This window comes from Nipponia nippon, unplaced genomic scaffold (assembly GCF_047370975.1).
Source record: "Nipponia nippon isolate SJK-2023a ecotype South Korea unplaced genomic scaffold, ASM4737097v1 scaffold_26, whole genome shotgun sequence".
NCBI classification, from domain to species: domain Eukaryota; kingdom Metazoa; phylum Chordata; class Aves; order Pelecaniformes; family Threskiornithidae; genus Nipponia; species Nipponia nippon.
The window spans coordinates 4582843-4606887 of record NW_028262343.1 but is presented as its reverse complement, the minus strand read 5'-3'; the positions used below and the strand labels follow the sequence as shown (position 1 = coordinate 4606887).

General features: G+C 38.5%; 1 protein-coding gene across 6 annotated transcripts in view; it reads right to left on the bottom strand.

Moving 5' to 3' along the window:
* Positions 1 to 5114: 5114 nt before the first annotated feature.
* The window catches only part of LOC104012373 (A disintegrin and metalloproteinase with thrombospondin motifs 6), a 168852-nt gene continuing 149921 nt past the window's right edge, over positions 5115 to 24045 (bottom strand). For 5 of the 6 annotated variants that reach the window (XM_087762590.1, XM_087762587.1, XM_087762588.1 and 2 more), the window contains 3 exons: positions 14888 to 15064; positions 13521 to 13677; positions 5115 to 9257 (listed from right to left, as the gene is read on the bottom strand). In XM_087762590.1, the coding sequence (XP_087618716.1) occupies positions 9148 to 9257; positions 13521 to 13677; positions 14888 to 15064 (444 nt within the window). In that variant the 3' untranslated portion in view covers positions 5115 to 9147. Of the gene's footprint in view, positions 9258 to 13520; positions 13678 to 14887; positions 15065 to 24045 lie in introns of those variants that run through there. The other variant, XM_087762589.1, reaches the window with a different exon arrangement.

The following is a 24045-nucleotide window of genomic DNA, read 5'->3' as shown; positions in this document are numbered from 1 at the left end:
CCACTCTCCCTCCCCACCCTCTGGCCCCAGGGGCCACGTCTGCAGCTCTCCCAGCCCAGCGGCATCCCTCCCTCATGGAGTAGCCCTGCCGATGAGCACGCCTCAGAGCTGCGGCCCTACCATGGCTCCCCCAGCCCCACTGCCTGCCTTCCACCTCAGCTCGAGCCCGCCTGCTCACATGGAGGGACTTCTCCTTCAGAGCTGCGTGGCTGCTCACCACGGCATCCCCTTCACTTCTCCAGGTGAGGGGGCAGACCCCATGAGCCAGAGGCTGGGCAGCAATTGCTGCTTAGCCCAGCCCAGGCAGCCAGTGAGGGCCATTGGTGCTCCTTACCCAGGGCACTCCCCAGACCCGGGGCTTCCCAGTTGAAAGCCGACCCACTTCCAGCTCTCAGCCTCCCCTCAGGTGCTGGCTGCCGGCAGAGGAGACCCATCACAGCAGGGAGCTCAGCAGCTCTCCACACCACATGCCAGCGACCAGGGCAACCCTCAGCCCTGGCCATGCCCCATGACAGGCGCATGCACACCAGCACCCTGGCCTGACTGCAGCTCTGAGCTGCCATGGGCCACAGCTGGGCTCCCAAAAAGGACCAAGGGACATCCGGTGCTGTGGGCAGGGAGGCTGAGAGGGGGCTGCTGGCTGAATTTGAAAGATGCCCTGGAAACAGCGTGTTTCTCGAGTGCAGCCTGCCGTGTCTGCCAAGTGATGGGAAGGCCACGTCCCACAGAAACCGATTTGATGCAATCCTGTCCCAGGTGCCACAGGTAGAGGCAACTGCAATGTCTGAAGCCACATCCACTCATTTTACTGAGCGTCTTCCCACAGCCTGGAAGTGCCAAGGAGCAGCCAGCGAGTCTGTGGTACCAAAAATGTGTTTTGCTCATACTGGGGGGGGGCGGCACATGGCAGAGTTTTCCATCTAAAGGAGAAAGGGAGCGGGGGGAAGCATCCAGAGCCATGAAACCGAGGCCCCAAACCTGTGGTTCTCTGTATTTTTTCTTTCATTAAAATTTGTGATCATCACATCTGCAAGAAGTGACAAAAACAGTATAACAACTTCACAAATCTGGGGAGGGATACTTTATAGAAAGATGCTTGTCTTAATGCTTAAGATCTTTCTTAAGCTGATTAGGATAAGAAAGTTAAAAAAAAAATAATCCATGTTAATAGAATTCAGGACATGCTCCTTCAGCATTAGAAACATTTTACTAAGGATTGCAGTGAGTAACCAAAGCTAAGCCATCTTAAACCTCACTGAAAATCCCAAGATAGAATATTGTTCTTTCATTGTATTTTCCCCTCTGTGTCTGGTGCAAAATGCAAAAATTCTTTTTTCCTTTTATTTAAATAGGCTGCTTTACATTCTATTTCACAACAACTCTGAGCAAGCTATAGTTAACTGATAAGTGTCATACCTTCCCTCCTCCCTAGAAACTCAGTTACCAACTGTATCCTTGACAAAATGCTTGTGAAAAATAATATATCTGAAGTCAAATGTTATCTGTTAATTGACAGAATGGTTTCAACAATGTAACCTTATCTTAGGCAAATAAACTTCTAAGGAAACTTTGAGCCAGAAAGGGCAAATGAGATGTTTGAGATTCCTTTTTGCTGCAGAAGATCTTGTTTTTATAGCGCATGTCAATAGCAAAGGCTAAATGTGAAAGAGAATCTGAGACCAAAAGAGAGGCTCAGTTCCCTCTGTTTATATTTGTTCCTAACTTAGTGTTTTTCATTACAGGAAACAGGATCTTGAGGGGGTCTTTAGTTATTGTGGTAGAAAAATTGTAAAAAATTATCTTTATCTGGTATCTTATTTGAAAAACAGTAATAATATTTTAATGCATCTCTAGCATTTGTTTCTTTAAATTCTTATTTAGATTTTATATTAGTTTTTACACTTCAATAATTCACAAAACTAGCCTAAAATTTGCATTTTTAATATACAACACAGTGTTAAGTTATAGATGCGAAAACTCTTAATAATGTTCACATTAAAATATCAGATCAAAGCCGGCAATACTACACACTGAATATGAGACTCCACAGACATGTGAAAGCAATGAGAAAGAGGAGAAGCAGTCACCAGGGGAAAGAAGATGATGGATGGAAAAGTCCTGTCCCAGTGTGTGGATTGTGAGGAATGGAAGAGAGCATCCTGGAAATGGACTGCAAACTTTTCAAACACACATTGTGTGTGTGTGTGAGGCCATGACCCTGTCTCTGATCAGTATTCAAAGATGTTAGGATGCAGTGACCCTATTAAGTGCATTGCACTTCTGTAAAATAATTTGCTTTATAAAGCATAGCTGACCTCTGAACAAATGTGGCAATAAGAAAATGCACTCTCAACTTAAGTTTGTCTCCTGAAATTCTAGTTAACTCTAGGGTCCATGTCTTTCCAGAGATATAACCGGAAGACATTCCCACATGTACAGAACTGTTACCTCAACTTACTTGCACACAAAGTGTTACTCAGTACCAATCTATTTCCAAGGGGAGGGAGATCTTGAACCCTAAACAGAAGACTGATCTTCATTACAAAAGATAAATCATATTGTGAGATGGGTTTTCAAATAATATGAATGATAGTTTTGTTATGTTATAAACATTGCAAGAGTGTGTACAGTTATAAAGACTTTGATGTCAAGGGGGGCAAGGGGGAGAGTAAACAAATACACTGATTTTGATGTGCTTAGCATTGAAGAAATCGAGTTTCCAAAAGCCATGGCTTATCCCTTACCAGCAAGGCCAAATCTGATCCCTCTGGGTGGTCATAGAAACCAAAGCCTGGAGCGCTCTCTGGCTGTGCCTTCACTTCTAGCTTCCAAAACACTTCCTTTTCTATCTCAAGCTGTGATCTGATGAATTCATTGCAAACAGGATTACTAAAGAAGTGAGATTATTCATCTAGTGATCTTGCTAGGCCTTCTCTGAACAGGTCTTCCAGCTTATAGAAATAGCATCTTCCCACTCTTAATGTAGAAATACAGACTTATCCTTTCCAGGTCAGATTTCAGTAATTTTCTGACTGGCAGCTATATGACTTCTGATGAGATAAACTATGTGTCCCATAGCCTATCCAGCTCAATGAAAATGTCAGTCCTGTGCAGAAATAGAAGAAAATAAATGACGTGTGGTGCTTAGGTGATATGCCGTTTTAAGGGATGCAGTATCCTTAAAGGCATACTGTACTGCATTCTGAGTGGCTCAGTTTCCTAAACTGGTCATGAACTTCCCCTTTAGCTGGGCCAAATATACTTGGGAAGTTACCAAGTTGCAAGTGCTGTAGTGAACCTTGTTATGTGGCTGACTGAGCCCTTATAAATCTGTTTCGGATTCCCTTCTGATTACTGCATGCAAATACTCTTACACCATTCTGTCTAGGACAAAGATTGGAGGGACCACACAGAAGCAATGATCCATTCCTTCCACCTAATTGTTGTTTGTGGTGAAGGGAAGACAGCCAGATAGGGCGTCACCTCTCACAGAATGACAGCCTCAGCTTAGTAATGGCCTTCTCTTAAGACTCTCAGATTGATGACTGACTGACTCCAGATGAGGCGCACAGGACTCATCCAAAGTCTATTGCTGTAAACATCCACAGAAGACTCCTGGATCTTAGTTCCTAGTAACAAAAATAATAATAATTAAAAAGTCAGCAAAATAACCAACACCTGTTCAGCATTCTGCAGAGGATACTTAAAAGCCCTTCTTGGATCAGATAGCTTCAGAGAGAACAGGGAGTTTACTGATGAAGGAACAATTGTGGGGTATAACAAGGGAAATCAGAGAAAGGATAAGCAGTACCTCAGGTAAAAATGGTGTCCATTTCCTCAAGAAATAAACTGAAACAGTATAACAGAGAATATATAGTAGGGTTGGCTCCAGAAGGAAGTTCAGGTGCAAGAAGAGTGCATTTTAAGAAGACTGAAGGGAGTTTTGTGTGCCAGGAATTCTACAGTCAGCATGGGTGATGTTAGGTATAAGGTAGCAGGAGTAGGAAAAGACAGGGAAACACAACAGCATCTGTTTCAGTGTATGCAGTTTGTTGTTATAATCCAAAACACAGCTGCTCCAGGGAGAAGAATAATACTCAAAACTGAACAATAGTGGAAAACCTAACAGGTAATAATTTGTAGTGTGAATGTATGGGAGGATAGTCAACAGAATTTTGGAATGACAGAGAAAACTGTTAATAGATGTCCTGGTTTCAGGTTAAACCACAACAATATATTGTGTAATTTACTAAGACTATTCCATCTTTAACTTCTGATCTGTAGGGCAATAAAACTTTGTGATAGAGCACAGGTGGAAATATCAGTACCTTTAAAACAGGTTATTGTTTTTTGAATCCTCATTAGTAAACAAAAGAAAAAAGAATAACTAAAATTATTAAATGCCTTATCAAAACATTTAAGGTTCTCTGTACTTTCTTTACCATCTTACTCATAGTAGTAGATTGATTATTTTCATTAAACTAGATTTTAACTGTTATTCTAGAGAAACAAAAAATATTTCATAGGACTTGATCAGATGTTTCAGTACAGGATATTTTTACTGTATCAGGTAAGAAAAGAAGCATCTCTCAGCAACAGTGACCTAATCACCAAGTGTGCTGAAATTACTTTGTTTTTTTATATTTAAAAACATTATATGCTTCAGATAAAATCTTAAAAGCTCATGCAAGAAGGACATTTTATTGTTATTATTGACTGGCTGTTAATGAAATCATTCCAAGAAGTACAGAATATTTTGCTGCCATTAATTTCATTCTTGATCTACATTTATTGCTTAAGCTAAAATATTATCTAATAATGTACATGATCACATTCTTGACTTTTCCTTTTCCTTTTCCTTTTTGCTTTGCTTATATATGACAAACATTGCTGCTGCCAAGGACAGAATTCTGGCATAACATATGGATGTTACTTGAAAGAAAACATCTTATATATATTTTGATGCATCTGATGAAGCAAATGTTAAGCATACAGAATTCTAGCAACTGTAAGACAGGGAATAGACAACTGTACCATGGGTATCATTCTTAAAAGCTGCAGTTTTATTTTACTAAATTATCTATGTTAAAAACAAATCCGTGCCTGGTGTGGAATTTCACTGCATCAAGTGTTACAATATTTTTGTTTTCATTACAAGCAGGAGAATGCATGTAGAACAAGTGTTAAGAAACATGACAATAAATTAGAATATAATTTACAAAAGCAAAAAAAAAAAAAAGTAACAGTGTACCACATTAATACCGAGTATAAAATAATAAGCAACTAATCACAATAATACAAAGGTAATTTCAGTCTGTATTATTAAGGATATCTATGTGACATTCACTCCATTACAAAATTCCTAACAAAATGGACTGGTTTTGGATGTATACATCTTGAGGGGTTAATATGTAGATTTTTCTTTCTGTTTTGATTTTCTTCAGATGATAGTATTACTCAGTAGAAGTACTGGCACGAGACTGATTTCTGCATTTAGTATTCTACTATTTGATTCTAGGCTTGTCATATTTATAGCCCATACAAATAGTCCTATTGTCACTATTTAGGAATATAACACTATTTAGCTTAGAATAGAATAGAATAGAATAGAATAGAATAGAATAGAATAGAATAGAATAGAACAGAATAGAAGACTAGACTAGACTAGACTATTTCAGTTGGAAGGGACCTACAATGATCATCTAGTCCAACTGCCTGATCAATTCAGGGCTGACCAAAAGTTAAAGCGTGTTGTTAAGGGCATTGTCCAAATGCCTCTTAAACACTGACAGGCTTGGGGCATCGACCACCTCTCTAGGAGGAAGCCTGTTCCAGTGTTTGAACCACCCTCTCGGGAAAGAAATGCTTCCTAATGTCCAGTCTAAACCTCCCCTGGTGCAGCTTTGAACCATTCCCATGCATCCTATCACTGGATACCAGGGAGAAGAGCTCAGCACCTCCCTCTCCACTTCCCCTCCTCAGGAAGCTGCAGAGAGCAATGAGGTCACCCCTCAGCCTCCTTTTCTCCAAACTAGACAAACCCAGAGTCCTTAGCCGCTCCTCATAGGACTTGGCTTCCAGCCCTTTCACCAGCTTTGTTGCCCTCCTCTGGATGCATTCAAGGACCTGAGCATCCTTCTTAAATTGTGGGGCCCAGAACTGCACACAGTATTCAAGGTGAGGCTGCACCAACACTGAATACAGCGGGATAATCACCTCTCTTGACTGGCTGGTTATACTGTGTTTGATGCACCCCAGGATGCGGTTTGCCCTCTTGGCTGCCAGGGCACGCTGCTGACTCATATTGAGCCTGCTGTCAACCAGCACCCCCAGATCCCTTTCTGCAGGGCTGCTCTCCAGAATGCTTACATTATATAGATGGCTACAGTGTAGCAGCAGCAATGAACTGAAAACCAATTATTTTTCTTTTAATTAGGTTTCATTTTTCGGTCTTAGTCTGAAGCGTTGTTTAGTTTGTAAATCCACGTACATTCTGTGTTTTGTTCCCTTTAAGGATACAATTCAACATTGCTCCAGAGAGTTCTTTAAATTCCAACCTCAGTGCTGTTATGTTGCAGAGTAAACATCGGACTTCCTAGTGTTCTAGCACCAGTAAGAGAGCAAAATGTGTCTTTGGAAACACTCCTTACAATTTTAATGTCCTAAGTGAGGTAAAAAAAAAAGTTTCTTTTGAATACATAGAAAACCCTTTTCTTCTGAAAAGACACAGTAGCTGATAAACAAAATCATGCCCTGGAGAAAACTGGACCCTGATACAAAGAGGCCTCTTGCTTAGCGAATGCCATAGCAACCCCTTTCCCTTTTATCGTTTGTTTGACCTAACCAGGATATGCTAGCACCAAGGTGTTTTGTCAAAAGGATATAGAAAGTCGATTCACTTAACAGAGAAGGACTACATACTGCCCTTAATCCATATGTGCAACTCCTAAAGATTGGGGTTTTTTTATCTTCTGGTGTCAGTTTTAACAGGAGTTGTTTACATGGTGATGAGAGCAGCAGATAAGCATTTGTGAATACATGCAAGCCAACTGAAAATTAATTCCACTGTTCACAGGCACATGGAAGTGGAAATACTGGCAAGAGGTAGCAGATAACAGGAATTTGATGGTCATGAATATGTGTGCTACACAAAACCCCACAGTTGACAGATTGTCAATTTGTTGGGGGGATTTTCATAGTATGAGTCCTGTTAACAATATCTATTGTTCCATGTTTATTCACATTAGTAAATAGTGTGCAACCCATTTGGCTCATTATTGGTAAAATACACTGATACATTTCAATCTCATGACATTTTGAAATTATTTTTCACTAAAAAGAGTACTTTTTAAAAAAAGTGCTATTTGAGTTAGAATTTGTAACACGTTATCGTTCACATAATTTTAATTGCACTGCAACAAAGGAGGCATAGTTGGACACAAAAGCACATTCATCAAGTACCTGCTGCAAACTGCAAGTGTTCAAGTATAATATATTAATATAAACAAGTACCCACTTTCCTTATCTCCTTGTTGAGTTTGTTACTGAAAAGTGAAGGGGAAGAGGAGCATGACATTAAACTTTTTTATGGTTGATTCTTGAATGTGACTTGCCTAAATAGTTTGGTTTCACATTTAAAAATGCAAAGTATTTGGTGAATATTAAAAATATGGTAATATGAAATAAGTGGAGTATGGCAACAGAATAGTTAAGGCATCTAGCTACTAATCTAGAGGCATGAGTTTGTTCCAATTTCACACTGAAAGCTGCCCCTAGCTTTAAATATGGTCCAGCTTTAAATATGCACCTGGCCATTTAGGTGAAGGTGGCCAGACTTCATTCTAGCCACCCCTTTTCCAGTGTGCCTTTCTCCTGATAGCCCAACAGGCCTCTTGGCTCAAGCACACTTTTGACTTCTCATTTGAACAGAACCTAGATATCTCCACGAGTCTTTTATTCTTTGGTTGTAATCCTTGCCCACTCAGATGTGGTCTCCTGAACTGCACATTCACATATTCTTTCTCATAAACAAATGCCCTTCTGCTATGGTATCAAAGAAGGGAACATCTGGAATCCATTTTAACTTTCAGCTTTGCAAAGTATTGTTGCTATTACACAGTAGGCTTATCTTTTGCACTGGAACTCCTTGGTATTGAAGAATCAATAGTAACATGTAAACCAGATCTAGATGACCACAAAGTTGTAGCTTCTTTGTGGCTGGTGTTGTAAACAAAAGTGAGTTGGAGTCAAAGTGGAAGTTCTAAGCAACCTGTATGGTAGTAGTGAAGGAGCTGGCAATACGGTCTTTACCACTATTGGAGTCTGCCTCCTCCATGATATTGAAATATGTACCCTTTCAGTGGAAATCTCAGCTTCACTTTTACAATGGTAAGATGGCTATAAACCTGCAACACAGATTTCATTTTGTTTCATAGCACACTTGTATTTCATGCACCACTGCAATAACTGTTGCACCTCTTAAAACTAAGTCCTTCATGGTTGTTCTATTTAGTATAGCTTTATATATGGCTCACAGCAGTGTTCAGGAAATATGGATTACTCCAAAGGGAATTAGGTGGAATGAAGGAAAAATACATATTGTTTTAATTTCTGCTCCTTAAATAACATTTCCAAGCTCATTTTATAATTTAAAATGTGGTGCTGTGTTGTGAGATAAAATAGTTAACATTTTTAAGCTATGACTTAACATTTTTTTGATTCTTCTTTACTTCCATAGTAGACCAAGTCATAACAGCTACAGTTTAAAAAGTTTTAAATACAAATGGATTCAGTGTCATTGCTAAGTCCATAATAAAAATTATTTTAATGGTCCAAGGAGGTAAACAGACTATTGGATTTAGTCAAAAGAACACAAATGTTCCACAGTGAGCTATTCTATATGTGCTGCGTGGATCTTTCCAATTTGGCATGCCCTCCTTATACTGTGTCCAGCACTTTGGATGAATAAATCCCACTTCACAGAAGTTAAAATAATATTGAAATCTTGTCAGCTGGGGCTGACCAGTGGTTACGTTTTCCACAGGGTAATGCATTTGCAAGGACATCAATCTCATTCCACTGTGTGGCTCTCTTCGATGGCCACTTTTCCACAATAATAACAAGGCACATTCTCATGCTTTCTGTGGGTCAGTGTCCTTGGCAGGTCTTGCAGCACATCTGTCTGAAGTATGCTCGACTGCAGAACTTGAACTTCAATACCAGTGGGCAATACGCCACTTTGTTCACATCTTTGCACTCTAATAATTAAGGGCAATAAAGAGAAAAAATCAGAATTAAAAATTAAAGTACAAAGAAAATTTGACATTTAACATGCTGCTTCTCCATCCATCCACCTTGCCCTATTTGTAACTACTCTTTCTAGTCCAGCCTAGTGCACACAATATATTCTAAAAAGCCATAAAAATGTTTACAGGGCTTCTCTCCCAGACATTTAGAAGTGTGCCCACTTTGTCTTGAAAGAATTACCATTTATTGGGATAAATGATCACTTTAGACAGCTAGGAAATGTGAGTCATTTTTCTTACAATACTTTTATATCTTCTTTCTCAGGAGTTATTTTATTCATCTGTGAGAGGTTATCCAAAATCTAACATGATTCATGCTATTTGGTACCCATTTCATATTTCTTTATGTTATTCTTCCTCTTGACTAAAACTGGACCCTGTTCAGCCAATGCCATTCGGACAGCAAATATTCTGGAAGTTGCCCACAACTTCTGTTTTAAAAATCAGTTTTGAAATAGATATGGTGGCTGATGAAGTAGCCTATTATTCATAGGACTGTGGTTGAATGGAAGAGGTTTACCAGAGCCCTTTTTGTTCCTAGTAACTACTGTTAATAAGTTTAAATAATCTACATGCATTAATCTCTCCTTTCCTGAATTTTGTGGCCAAATCAGACAATGTTATGATATTAAGTATCACATTACAGTAATAAAAACACAGAATGTCACTGTGCCTTCAGCTAAAGAGACTGCAAAGACATACCACAAAAAATACAAGGAAAACTGAAATGACATAAAAATAGATAAAACAGTTTTTCAGGTAAAGTTTCAGATGGCCATTAGCAGTCTAGATTCAGCAGATATACACACACACACTTAGAGAATAAAATCTTTCTGAATACATTTCAAATTGTGTGGTACATGCTGCCTGTAGTTCACTTCCAACAGCAAATGTAACGTTACCCTCATCAGTGGTAGTCTGTCAAAACCTCATCTACAATATTCTAAATCTCCAATGAAGAGTTTAAAGAAAATAAAGAGCTAAAGCAGATGTAAAATGTGACAAGATATATTGTAACTTTCTTTTATAATTTCTATATCCCCAAAATTTTGACTCTTATTTTATGTAAACAACCTTTACTTTCCCCAAGAAAGTGCTTTTAAACTTTACTAACATGATCATTATACTGCAGAGTGGCTCAAGTTTTTTCAAAAACATGTATGTACTTATCTTGGGTTACCAAAATTAAATTGTCCAGAAATTGATAAATGGGTCCCATAGGCTGTGAGCACTGGAGTTTGGGGAGTGAAGGGAATCAGGAGGTTCGCTGGTGTTTGAAATGGGAAGGGAATCCCTTCAGCTAGTCTGACCCTGCTACAAACCAATGACCTGTTGCTGAAGTTGCTTTTGCCCCACAGTGGGGCCCAAAGCACAAGGCAGTGCTACTAGGTGGCATGTGGACAAAGTCTCTGTGTGCGAGCAGATATGCTCTACTATGCACATGCACTCCCAAGGGGCAGAACCCTCCCTCTGAGAGGCCTGACTACTTCCCTGAAACCCAAATACAGATACACAGTTCACATCCCACTGCACCTGGAGAGAGACAGATGCATGCATACAGGCACAGAATACTCCTTTCACAAATACATTCACAAAGAAATACCAGAACTCAAATATTTCCTGCTTAGAAAGTATTATCTTTCCAAAAATAGTTGTGCCCTTTAGGATTAGTTAGTTCTCGAAATCTTAAAAGCTTTCCATCATCTCTAGTATGCTGAAATAAATATGCCTCCCTTTTTAAAGTGTAACACTTTACTAACACAAGAGATGTCAACTCCTATTGTGTCTAAAGAGGATTTTTTAAAAGCCAAAAGTGTAAGCAAAAAATGTGCAATATATGCACATTATTCTGTAAACACTCACAGTTTGTGCTTCTTAAATTCAGCATTTAATAGTAGCTCTGAAATGTTTATAAATTAGGATATATATTTAAGAAATGCTTGCCAAAATATTGAAAAAAAAATACCTTGAAGACAAATTTTTTGTCTAATTTTGGGATAGGGCACCCTTAGTATTTCATGGATTGCAACTAGGTTCTGCTGAAAGGATGTAGGTATTTTAAATTGTTAAATGAACTTTGAGATTACATTTACTTTTGAGTCATTTGAGCCACTTAACCACTTACAAATAATCAGTGGTTTCCAGTAAATACCTTCAATATGGGACAAAAGCAAACATGGGGTGCTAAGTGGCAATGTGTTGGGAACTGTATCTACTGGAAGAGATTGTGCTATATCTTTTTCCCCTCAATTCTTCCTAGGATTTATTAGCTCAAGCAAAGTACTGTGGTAATGAGGCTGCATGACTGTCAGTAAGGAGCTGACTCATGCCTGGCCAACTCAAGAGTGCAGGCCAAAGAGTTGAAGTCCATCTGGAATACTATGTAAGTGGTTTTCAACATTTTCAATATTTGTGGATCCCAAAAATTTTCCAGTGAAGGTGTAGGTCCCCTGGAAAACACTACTGCCAACAGGCTTGCTTTTCATAGTTTCCCTGCACAGTTCTACTTTAAAGAAGTCCATGGCCACCCAGTGTCCATAGATCACACACAGAAAATCCCCGATTGTATTCATCTATAGGAGATCATTGTATTTTCCTGATAATATTAAAGAATTACTAACATAATGACTATAAATAAGAACATGATTTTTTCATCTTGAAATTAAGAGGAGATTGAGACTAATCATGCATTTAGAAGTACTTTATTATTTCCTTACTTATTATTTCCTTACTTTGGAGAAAGACATCTGTGTTTGGAAATATCAGTTAGCCTTTGAGCTTTAAAGGGCAGAATGTTTCCTAGATTGATAATCATCACCTAAAGATTACTTAAGAGCATGAAACATAAAAATGGGAATTAAAGTAACCAAGTAAAATTCTATTATGAAGATGCTTTTCAAATGACAACATGGGATGATAAGCCTCTATTTAAAATTAAAACTTCCAAGCAGTAAATTACAGTGCTCATAGTGAATCATCTGTGTATTTCTGGGAAGATTTTAGTATGCTCCATTTCATTACAGACATCTCAATTTGACAGACTTTTATGATAACTTTGAATCTATGGCATGAACCTGAATGGATACAGAAGGTATTAAATGAACACCAAATCAGGGAAGACTGTAGCATAAATTAGACTTTTTTTGATTTAAAATCAGAGCATTTGTTCCATATAAATAGGATATTAAACTTCTGTGTAGTTGGGAGAACCTGCATAAAAGATACTCCATTATATACTGCACAGAGATTAGTTACATTAAAAGGAGCAGCTTTAGTGACATTGTGAAGTCAAGCACTCAAAATTTAAGGAATACCTGTTTTAAGAGAACTATTATTGCTGTGCAATCTTTCTTTATTTTTGGACATGTGTGTTTTGTTAATTTTTGTTTCCTTTTCCCCTTCCACACAAAATGGAATGTACTCATCTGGTGAGCAACTATTCTAAATTTTTACAATCAGTAAGGAAACTTTTTTTTTACTGCCTAGCACTCAAATTGTACTTTGACAACAGAATTTCCTAATAGGTTGGCTTGGACAATTTATGAGTCCAGATCTGGAGCCTTTCATAAAAGTTAATAATATCCTCTAGCAAAAATATGTTATGATGAAGTTAGTTAATAGTCTGATTAAATTAGGGTGTAATCATGTAAAAAAATACTGTAATTATTTCAAACAAGCATTATAAATCCAAGAAATTAAATTTAATTAAAAATTAAAAGTTAATTAGAAGAAGCTGAAAAGTAAGTCAAAGTATAAGAACAGGCTTGTAGCACCGTGCAGCATTAAATCTGTGGTCCCAGTCTTTCAATAAACATGCGATCAACTATTTTTGCCACTACATTGTTATGTTAACCACTGATGGAGCAGGTAACAGTTCAGTGGATGAGAAGTATATCATGCTCCCCCTGCTATGATGGACATTTCCATTGAACCAATAGAGACTGGAAAATTAATGACACAAAATGATAGTATTTTGTCCATGACTTAGGCTATATATTTTTAAGGGTGTTTTTTTAAACAAAGAATCTGTATTTAGGTTTTTATTGACTTCACCTTTGAACTACAATGACTAATTAGAAAATAACTGTAAAAAATTCATTCACAGTCTGCGAGAAGATGTAATGTAGACTTTTACTAATAAATTAATGCAGTAATACTGACCATGTCACTCACTTACTCTTTCCAGAATAAATTATATTAAGATGGCTAACTTACCTTCTGTGTTGGAAATGGGAGTACTGTCACATTTACTTTCACACTGTTGCATTGATGGAGGTCTAAGTGTTTCTGGACATTCACTGGATGCTTGTCCAGTGTATGAGAGGCACTGTACTGTTCGCATCTGTTGCCCAAGACCACACTGTGCAGAACACTAAAAATAAGAGATAAAAAAGTAAACCAACTTGGATTCAATTTTTAAATGTAAAACAAGATAACATGAAAGCAATCAGGAACAGTACACATACACAAATTAAAAAAAAAAAAGACAAGCATCTGAAGAGATTTGGTTAATACATAAAATAGCTTAGATTTTTTAGGTTTTTTGACAGTATATGCAACCACTTGACTTTCAAAGAAAATAAAACACAATGCAATGTTAGCTCCCTGAACAGCTTGGATTTGAGGTATGAGAATATAATTTACACTATTTCATATATCATGTCTGAGTTTAAGTGCATGTTTTCAAGAGAGAAATCATTTACTTTAGAACAAAGAAGAAAAACCAAGGAGAACAAGAATTCAAATCTGCTAGAGGACTTTTTTATGGAAAAAGGAAAGTATCTTTCAAACAAAAATACTTTAGTATTTTAAAATATTTTTGAATTTCTATAACTAAACAGTGGTTTTAGGACTTATCAATTTAAGATAAATGCGCACCTGGACAACTAGCATAAAAGTCAATTAGACTGTAATACCACAAATTATTTTATAATTATTATTATTATTTTATATTTTTTTTTCATTAGTGGCAAATTACTAGGCAAACTTAGAAACTGAAATATCAAGTTGTTTAATAATAATTATTGATCATAATTGAAATGCAAAAACATAATGAAAGAAGGAAATTCAGTATATCCTATTTAGAAACACTGCATAATGGCAGCACCATTCAGCCTGTGCTGTAACAATTTAGAACCCTGTCTGGTAATTAAGCATATTTTATGTAAAATTATATAGATCTCGGAAAGTTTTTTGGGTGGCTATATATCTTAGTAAAATTTTAATTGGCTTTATAATTCCATCATGTTTCTCAACGAAGTTAAATGTGTTTTAAAAATACTAAACCTTGCAACATTGCTGTATCCCAAAATCCCCTTCTAAAAAGCTGTAATATGGACTATTTAATTTTTTAAAAAATGCATACGGAAACTCATCCAGTAGAAACTAGTTTACTGTCAGCAAATCCTTTATAGTTCAGCAGACAACTATCATTCAAAATAACATTTCAGAGACAAACAGGTGAGAAGCTTTTGCTTCAGTCATGGGAACCATCTCTTATCCATTTCCAGCAACATCTTATCCTTAAAGGTACTAATATGTAGGAGACTAACAGCAATAAATACTTATATGAACTATCTTACCTGTCCCCAGTCTCCAGTAACCCAGCGAGGAGGAGGACATCGGCCTAAACTACAGCGGATGCGGACTGGAGGTTTGCTTTCCTCTTGGCATTGCGTAGCTGGAAAAGTTTTTAAAAGATTGCTGCTTTTGCACAGAACAATTCGGTGTTTGAATCCTGGGCCACACTTTGGTGTGCACTGAAAAAATATTTATATAAACGAATAATGAAAATCTCAGTAAAAAGTCAATAAAAGTGTCAGAAATGCTATTATGGAAAATAGGAGAATATATTTATGTTCTTATAATTAAACTATAATCACTATTTTCCCAAGATGATAATGATAATTTTAAAATGTTTAGAAACACAAACAAGCTGACTGATGATTGCTTTATTAAGTTAAAGTTTTTATAAGTAAGTTTTAATTTGATAAAAGTAGATTTCCTTTGCTATTTATATTTAGGCTATTGTGTTACTATTTACTTTTATATATAAAAAGCCTTTAGGTTAGGTTTAAGAAAAGCACTTTGCTGCAAAGTAGAAAGGTCTGACACGTAACATTATTATGAAACAAACTTGAGTGTGCATTTCAGAAATTAAAAGTAGAACTCTGTTCTTAATATGACCTTAGTACAGTCTTTCTCCACCTCACTTACTTACAAACCACTGATCTACAATGACCACATCTTTCCCCAATAAACATATGGGAAGATAAATGCTTTACTGGACTCCACAGAAACCAGAGTATTGGTTCAGATAGAAATACTGTACCCTCTCCCCTACAATGCATGTTTTTCTCTCCTTTCCTATTTAAATTTTATTTCTGTTTTCTCACAGTTCTTGTTTTAACTCTTTTTATCACTCCTCTGCTCATTCTGACAGCAAGTAGATAATAAAACATTCATTTGAAAAGAAGCAGGTCTGAAGACCTGCTTTTCCCCCTCTTTCTTCATATTGGTTCCCCCAGCCTTCTCCTTCCTTTTTCCTACTGACTATTAACTGTCATTTACATTAGCATAACTGCAGAATGGGGAAGAGACAAGTGCTAACAAAATTAAGACCTTCCTCAAATCAGTCCCTCTTTAACAGTTGAGCAGAAGTTTTTGCAAGCACGGTTTTAGAATTCCCTGTAGGTATATTAACCTTTATCCCGTAAGCATATCTGCAGTATTTGAATCAGAATCAATTTCTGATACCGTAAATACTACACACAGATTACGCTAAACCTATCAAGAGTGGAACTGCCTTTCATATGAAAGCAGCTGCAGAGACAAAACATTATCTGGGAAATAATACTATGTGGAACTGAAGCAAAGTTCAAGAGGTGGCACGCTGAAGATCTTCCACCCATCAAAACAGGTCATTATATAATTGGGGGAAAAAGAAAAACCCCTAAGATTCATTATCATGACTTGAGTGATCCAAACTTTACTGTTGTATGCCTAATTCTGAAGCATCTCTGCCTAACTTAAAGACACTTTAAAGCAGTCCCACAGTACTATGTAAGGTATCAATATTCCCTATACATATGTAGAGCTGTATATATATATATACATATACAGTGGGATTGAGTGCACCCTCAGCAAGTTTGTGGATGATACCAAGCTGAGTGGTGAGGTTGACACACCTGAGGGAAGGGATGCCATCCAGAGGGACCTGGATAGGCTAGAGAAGTGGGCCTGTGTGAACCTCATGAAGTTCAACAAGGCCAAGTGCAAGGTCCTGCACCTGGGTCGGGGCAATCCCAAGCACAAATACAGGCTGGGCGGTGAGTGGATTAAGAGCAGCCCTGTGGAGAAGGACTTGGGGGTATTGGTGGATGAAAAACTGAATATGAACTGGCAATGTGCGCTCACAGCCCAGAAAGCCAACCGTATCCTGGGCCGCATCAAAAGAAGCGTGGCCAGCAGGTCAAGGGAAGTGATTCTGCCCCTCTACTCCGCTCTGGTGAGACCCCACCTGGAATATTGTGTCCAGCTCTGGAGTCCTCAGTACAGGAAAGACATGGACTTGTTGGAGCAGGTCCAGAGGAGGGCCACAAAAATGGTCAGAGGGATGGATCACCTCTCCTATGAGGAGAGGCTGAAAGAGTTGGGGTTGTTCGCCTGGAGAAGAGAAGGCTCCGGGGAGACCTTATAGCAGCCTTCCAGTACTTAAAGAGGGCCTACAGGAAAGATGGGGAGGAACTCTTTATCAGGGAGTGTAGTGATAGGACAAGGGGTAATGGTTTTAAACCGAAAGAGGGTAGATTTAGATTAGATATTAGGAAGAAATTCTTTACTGTGAGGGTGGTGAGACACTGGAACAGGTTGCCCAGAGAAGTTGTGGATGCCCCCTCCCTGAAAGTGTTCAAGGCCAAGTTGGATGGGGCTTTGAGCAACCTGATCTAGTGGAAGGTGTCCCTGCCCATGGCAGGGTGGTTGGACCAGATGATCTTTAAGATCCCTTCCAACCCAAACCATTCTATGAGTCTATGATACCTCAAAACAAGCTCTTTAAGAAAATCTCTCAGTGGGAGTCACCTAAACTAGTCAATACAGAATGGACAGGTTTATCCTAAATCTTATCTCCACTTAGATTTAGGATCTTAAATTGGGCTGCAAAGAGATGAGTCCTCCACTTGGATTTTATAATCCAGAACTGCAAAGTGGGTATATAAACACTTTCCTTAAAATCTTTCCTTTCCTTTCCTGTCCTATTCTAGCCTTTCCTATCAAGGTACTGTCTCCTTATCTACAATAGTTCAGTATTCAGAATTCTCATACAGAATAGCCAGATTCAATCCTCCTCATGCTGAAGGGGCTTTAACCCCAAATCTTGTGTACCCTAAGTACCTGCCTACTAGAAAACTAGGGGAAGGAGGGAAGGAAGAGAAGAAAGATCTCTATCTCTCTGGCTGAACTGCAAAAAGAATTAAATATTAATGCTAAATAGAGACCAAAAAAGAATGACAATGAATATGTCAGTTCTTCAGCATCATGATCATGACTCCTCAGTTCTGGTCCAAATTCCATGGAATGTTGCGTGTATTTCCTCCCACAAAAATTTCATATAAAATACATAAGACTTTTAAGCAGGAACTAGAAGCAAGCGCCCCTTCCTAGCTGAGTGCTTAAAATCACTTGCACTCAATCTCCTCTTCCCAGGGACTGAGCATTCCATGAAAAGCAAACAGAAAAGAGACGAGGTTGAAAGGACCCGCCTGCCATTGTAAGAGTAGTCTACAGATTGGTGATCAGTTCACTTTGTAGAACAGCAGGAGACAGAGAGGCTTGAAACCCCTCAGAGTTGTACAGAGCTGTGTTCTGCACTCTGAGTTTTGCATTCTAAAACCTGAAATATTATAAAAATGCAAAAAAGCAAGCTATCACCAGCCAACTCTTAAAATAGACCAGTAGCTATTGCTGTACCTCATGTGGAACTCAGTTCATTAGACATGCTCTAAGAATGCCTTCTAAATTGAGGCCTTTGGAGAGGATATGTGGAGAAATGTCTAGTGTGTGAATCACTGTGTGGCTTTGTCAAGAGATTGGTACTCAGCTTCTCTTATGTGTCAAGACAGGCAAGTAGAACTTCTGATAATCAGTGAATAAATGTCAAAACCCAATGTGCCTATGGAGTTTCATAATCTCTAGAATGTGGTAGCAAATAAGCAAGAGTTTGAGGATCAAAATTTGAGTTTAGGTGCATCCATTTTCTAGTCCTGCTTGAAGACATGTTCTTTTATCTAAGCTGCCATTTGAGAAAATTCTTTCAGCTACTACTACCAGAAGAAAACATCCCTTAAAAAACCCACTTTTTGGGAGTCATAGTCAAAATTCCACTAAATAAGAAGGACTAGATCCTGTCCCCAGAAATGAAAGTGAAGTAAGGGAATAGGTTGCCTACAATAATACTGAATCACCAAAAATAAAAAGCATCAGTAGAATTTAACAAAAAATTTATGTCTCCACAGCAAATGAAAGATAAAATACACAGACAAAAAAACCAGGAAACAGTGTCTCTCATTACCACATGCTTCTAGAATTTTTGACTCACTCAGTGGAAGTCATGACTAATAGTAATATGAATGCAAAGTAAATGTGCTTGTCTGATAAGGCTCTTCCCAAGAAATCCTTAGATTATTTTTTGCTGATTTATATTTTATTATCTGTAAAAATATAAAAGAAGTCATTTACAGTGGGAAGAATAATTCAGTCAAACTCAACTATTGCAAAGTGTAAAAAATTTTATGGCAAAACTGATGTTACCTGAGAATGACTACATTCTGCTGGGCAAGCCACTGTTAGCTTTAATTACTATTTGATATAAGCACTTTTACATTCTCCTAAGGACATTATTTAATCTCTATGTTTACAAAATGTTTTTGTTTCTCTGACCAAAAAGATACAGAATTTCTTGCTAATTATCATTGAAGACTAAAAAAATGTATAACTATATTGATGCTCAAGTGCATTAGCATATAAAAGTTCTAAAATTGCTTAATTTAATTATCAAGTATTGCCTGTTTTGACTATTAAAACAAAGCTTTAGAACATGCATTCCAGAGAAAAGTAGCAGGATTTGCCACTGACTTCAATGGAAGCAGTATTCAACTCTTCCACTTTTTGAGTTCACTCTTGTTTTCATTTTCATGCTTCTGTCAGAAAATCATATAAATACATATATATAAAAAAAAGTTTATATGTATATTACTATAGGGATTTAAATACACTATATTTCTGGAAACACTGAACAGAAAAAAAAGCAATTTTTCTCATTGTATTAAAATGGTATCATCAGTCAAGACACTCTGCCAAGCTACACCAGGCAAAATTCATACCAGAAAGAAGTCAGCACATTTTCACAATCCTGATGAAATACCACCACAACCAGAAGCTTAGCAGAGCTTTAATCTTTAGATTAAAACATTTTTGTTCAAAATTATAACGCACTGCTGTTGTATAAAAGGCTGGTTGTGAAGGCCTTTAAAAGCTGTTCAACCTTCTTACGAGGCTGGTAATGTTGATGGATCTAAGGATGATGTATTAGTGAGCAAAGTCTAGAGGAGGTAGCTAAAGAGGAATAGTATATAGTCAACATATATTTATGGCTCTGTAACTTGTCATATGGATACTATTATTTGTTAGTACTGAGACGATGCCTAGATATTCCAATCAGAAATAAAGTATCATGATAATGCACACAAAGAACTTACAAACTATCAATGCCATGGACGTGGTATGAAAGAGTCTTCAACTGAACATCCCTTTCTACTCATCCATTCTTTCCTTCTCACTCCTTTCCTTTCTACTCTTTCCAAGTGAGATTAATTTTCAAAGGGCTGGAATACACTGTACCTTTTCAGGTAGGGACAAGGACCATTTGAAACCTTTTCTGCCTTGATTTTGGTGCCCTACTTCTTGTGTGAAATACTGGCTAACAGTGGGGTAATAAAAAATATTGTTCTGCATGTAGAACAAGACACACTTTAAGATTCACTGTGCCATTTCAAGGTTTCTTGAGGTCCTGGTCTACACTGAGAAAAGTTGCTGAAAGAAACTGCTTACCTACAGGTTTCAGGATATAAAGCTGACAACTTTTTACAGAACTGATTCCAAAAAATATTTTATCTTAAACCTGGATAAAACTAGAGACAGATTTAGGTATAGTCTGGGAATGACTGTCTGTTTTATGATAGTGGATCATTTACAAAAGCTGTTACAAATAACAGGAGATTCAGAATATAAGCAAAAGCATCTGTATAATAAATTAATGAAAACAAAAAAAATTTCAGAAGTTCACACTATATTTTAGAAGAATTTTCTTTAATATAAAAATTCACTAAAATGGCATTTCATTCATAAATCCTTACGGAACAAAACCAAACAGTTGAGTAATACAGCAAATAGACACATTTTTCTTTTGTTCAAAGAAAAACAACATATATAATGGAAAAAAATATATTTGTGTATTAGGTTTGCATGGCAAGGTTTTGGTAGCAGGGGGTGGGCTACAGGGGTGGCTTCTGTGAGAAGATGCAAGAAGCTTCCCCCACATCTGATAGAGCCAGCTCCAGCTGGCTCCAAGATGGACCCGTCGCTGGCCAAAGCTGAGCCAATCAGCAATGGTGGTAGCACCTCTGTGATAACATATTTAAGAAGGGGGGAAAAAAACTGCGCAATTGCAGCCGGAGAAGAGAGGAGTGAGAGTATGTGAGACTAACAACTCGGCAGACACCAAGGTCAGTGAAGAAGGAGAGGGAGGAGGTGCTGGAGCAGAGATTTCCCTGCAGCCCGTGGTGAAGACTATGGTGAGGCAGGCTGTCCCCCTGCAGCCCATGGAGGACCCCACACCAGAGCAGGTGGATGCACCCTGAAGGAAGCTGTGACCCTGTGGAGAGCCCACGCCAGAGAAGGCTCCTGGCAAGACCTGCAGCCCCATGGAGAGGAGCCCATGCTGGAGCAGGTTTGCTGGCAGGAACTGTGACCCTGTGGGGGACCCATGCTGGAGCAGTCCGTTCCTGAAGGACTGCACCCCCATGGAAGGGACCCACGCTGGAGCAGTTTGTGAAGAACTGCAGCCTGTGGGAAGGACCCATGCTGGAGAAGTTGGTGGAGGACTGTCTCCCGTGGGAGGGACCCCATGCTGGAGCAAGGGAAGAATGCGAGGAGGAAGGAGTGGCAGAGACTGTGTGATGAACTGACTTCAAGCCCCATTCCCCATCCCCCTGCGCCGCTCAGGGGGAGGAGGTTGAGAAATCAGGAGTGAAGTTGAGCCTGGGAAGAAGGGAGGGGTGGGGGGAAGGTGTTTTAAGATTTAGTTTTTATTTCTCATTATCCTACTCTGATTTGATTTGCAATAAATTAAACTAATTTCCCTAAGTTGAGTCTGTTTTGCCCATGATGGTAATTGCTGGGTGATCTCCCTGTTCTTATCTCGACCCATGAACCTTTCATTACATTTTTTCTCCCCCTGTCCAGCTGAGGAGGGGGAGTGATAGAGCAGCTTGGTGGGCACCTGGCAGCCAGCCAAGGTCAACCCACCACAATTTGTCTACACAAGTAGTTTCTTCAGCTAAGAAGAACAGATGGAGATTATACAAGCATGAAATTCAAACAGCAAGGAGATGAACAACAACATCTTCCATGGCAGCTCACAGCACTGTGATTTAACATGCAGATATTACTACTTTTAAGTACTGCTATAATGCTTAGACTATTATTAACTAATAATGGATGGTGTCTCCATCCTTGGAGATATTCAAAAGCTGTCTGAATATGGTCCTGGGCAGTTGGCTCTAGGTGGCCCTGCTTGAGCAGGGGGGGTTGGACAAGATGACCTCTAGAGGTCCCTTCCAACCTCAACCATTCTGTGATTCTGTGAACTATATTACCTGTATTAACAAATTATGGTAAGAGTTGTTCTGTACCACTTCTATGGTGTGGTTGTGCATTCTCTCCCCCCCGTTCTTCTTGTGCACCTGGCAGAGCACGGGAAGCAAAGCTGCTTTACAATCTCAGTAACTCCCATGAAAACTTGGCCTTTGTGTAACGAGTTTGGCAGTTAAACGTCCCTTGACCGTATCAAAAACTTTTACATGGCTGAGGTGGGAGCAGCACTGTCTGTACCAGGGAGGCAGCCCTGACAACCTTGGAACATATTTTTCGTCTGTATTAGTCGCCACCTGGCAGCCTTGGGACCTATCTTATCTAGGCTGTAACTTGGGAGGATCTGTACCAGCATCACTGGAATTTTTGAGAACTTTAGTAATTTTCAACACGGGTTGTGAAAGTAGAATGGAAATTTACTAGTGCCTAAAGTCAATCATCTCATAATTCTATAAACAGCAGTACCAAGTGAGACCCTTTGAGCTCTCCTGGACCGCAGTGGGCTGCACCAGAATCTCCCTCTGAGTGGGACGCCTCTCGGAGCTGTGAACTCTTAAGTTTGCATGAGCTGATCTCTGGTGCTCCTTGAGGTTCAATTTTCACCCAATCTCTGGTGCTCCTTGCTCCTTGAGGTTCAACTTTCACCCATTGAGACAGTCATTTAAAGTGAGTCTTTCACTAAACCCAGTGGGGAAGTTTTATTGGTGCCTTTAACTGCGCATATTTCAACAGGTACCTTTAACTGCGCATATAATGAGTATTTAGGCCTATTGTGTGTGTGTATGTGAATCAATTCAAATATTATAGTAAACCTCATTTAATCACTTTGTAGATGCTAGATTAATTAATGATTAGTTATTGCTAAATTTTTGTGATTCTCTCCTTGCTGCAAACAAACCTTAAACTGCTGCTAAACATATAATCCTTAGATATAAACCGTTAACCAAGTCTGAGACTAGGATTGGATCCAGCCGCACCTAGGCTCCTCTCTGAGAAGGAGTTTAGAAAGCAAGGGGGTCCATTCTGAACCTCGTGACTCAACAGGAGGGCTCCCCTTGTCCTACTTGTATTTTCTTCGGGCTTGATTTCCTCTTTCTTTCTCTTTATAAATATATATTCCATTCATTTAATAAGCAATAGAGTGAACCTTGCATGGAACTCTGTTAAATCACACTTTTATAGATTTCTATTAAAATCACTATTTGCAAATATCTTTGACGGTGATTTTTTAAGCGGCCTAACCACTCATCCGTGACATATGGGTGCTCACAGTGATGCTAGTAGGCGTCCTTCTTTATGCTTTGAATTTCGAGAGGCTTTAACAATTTTTGGCGCTAAAAGTATCTGTGCATAGAGGAGGTCTGTGCAACTACAGGCACATTAATCTTCTTTATAGTATGCAGTGATTTATAATTTATTTTGAATGAAAGACTGTTTAAAGGCAAGAAAATACACAGAAAATGGGACATAATGAATCATGGGTATATCATGCCAGTTTACTCTAATAGTCTCTTTTTTTTTTTTTTTTTTTAGACAAAGTAAGTGAAACAGTTCTAACTTACCCGGGCTTCAGTAAAGTATTTTGAAAGGGAGATTAAAACTGGGTAAAGTTTAAGATTTGAGAGATGCAACCTGCAAAGACCTTCTAGGATCAGTCATGGGACTGATCTGATTAATAATTCTTTATAGTCTACTTAATGATGTTCATACAAAAGTAGTTTCAGTCATTCAGCATTACTGAAATTAGTGGCTAGCACAGGTAACTAACTGTCCTTGATGCTACAGAGGTATGCTCTACAGAAAGAACTGG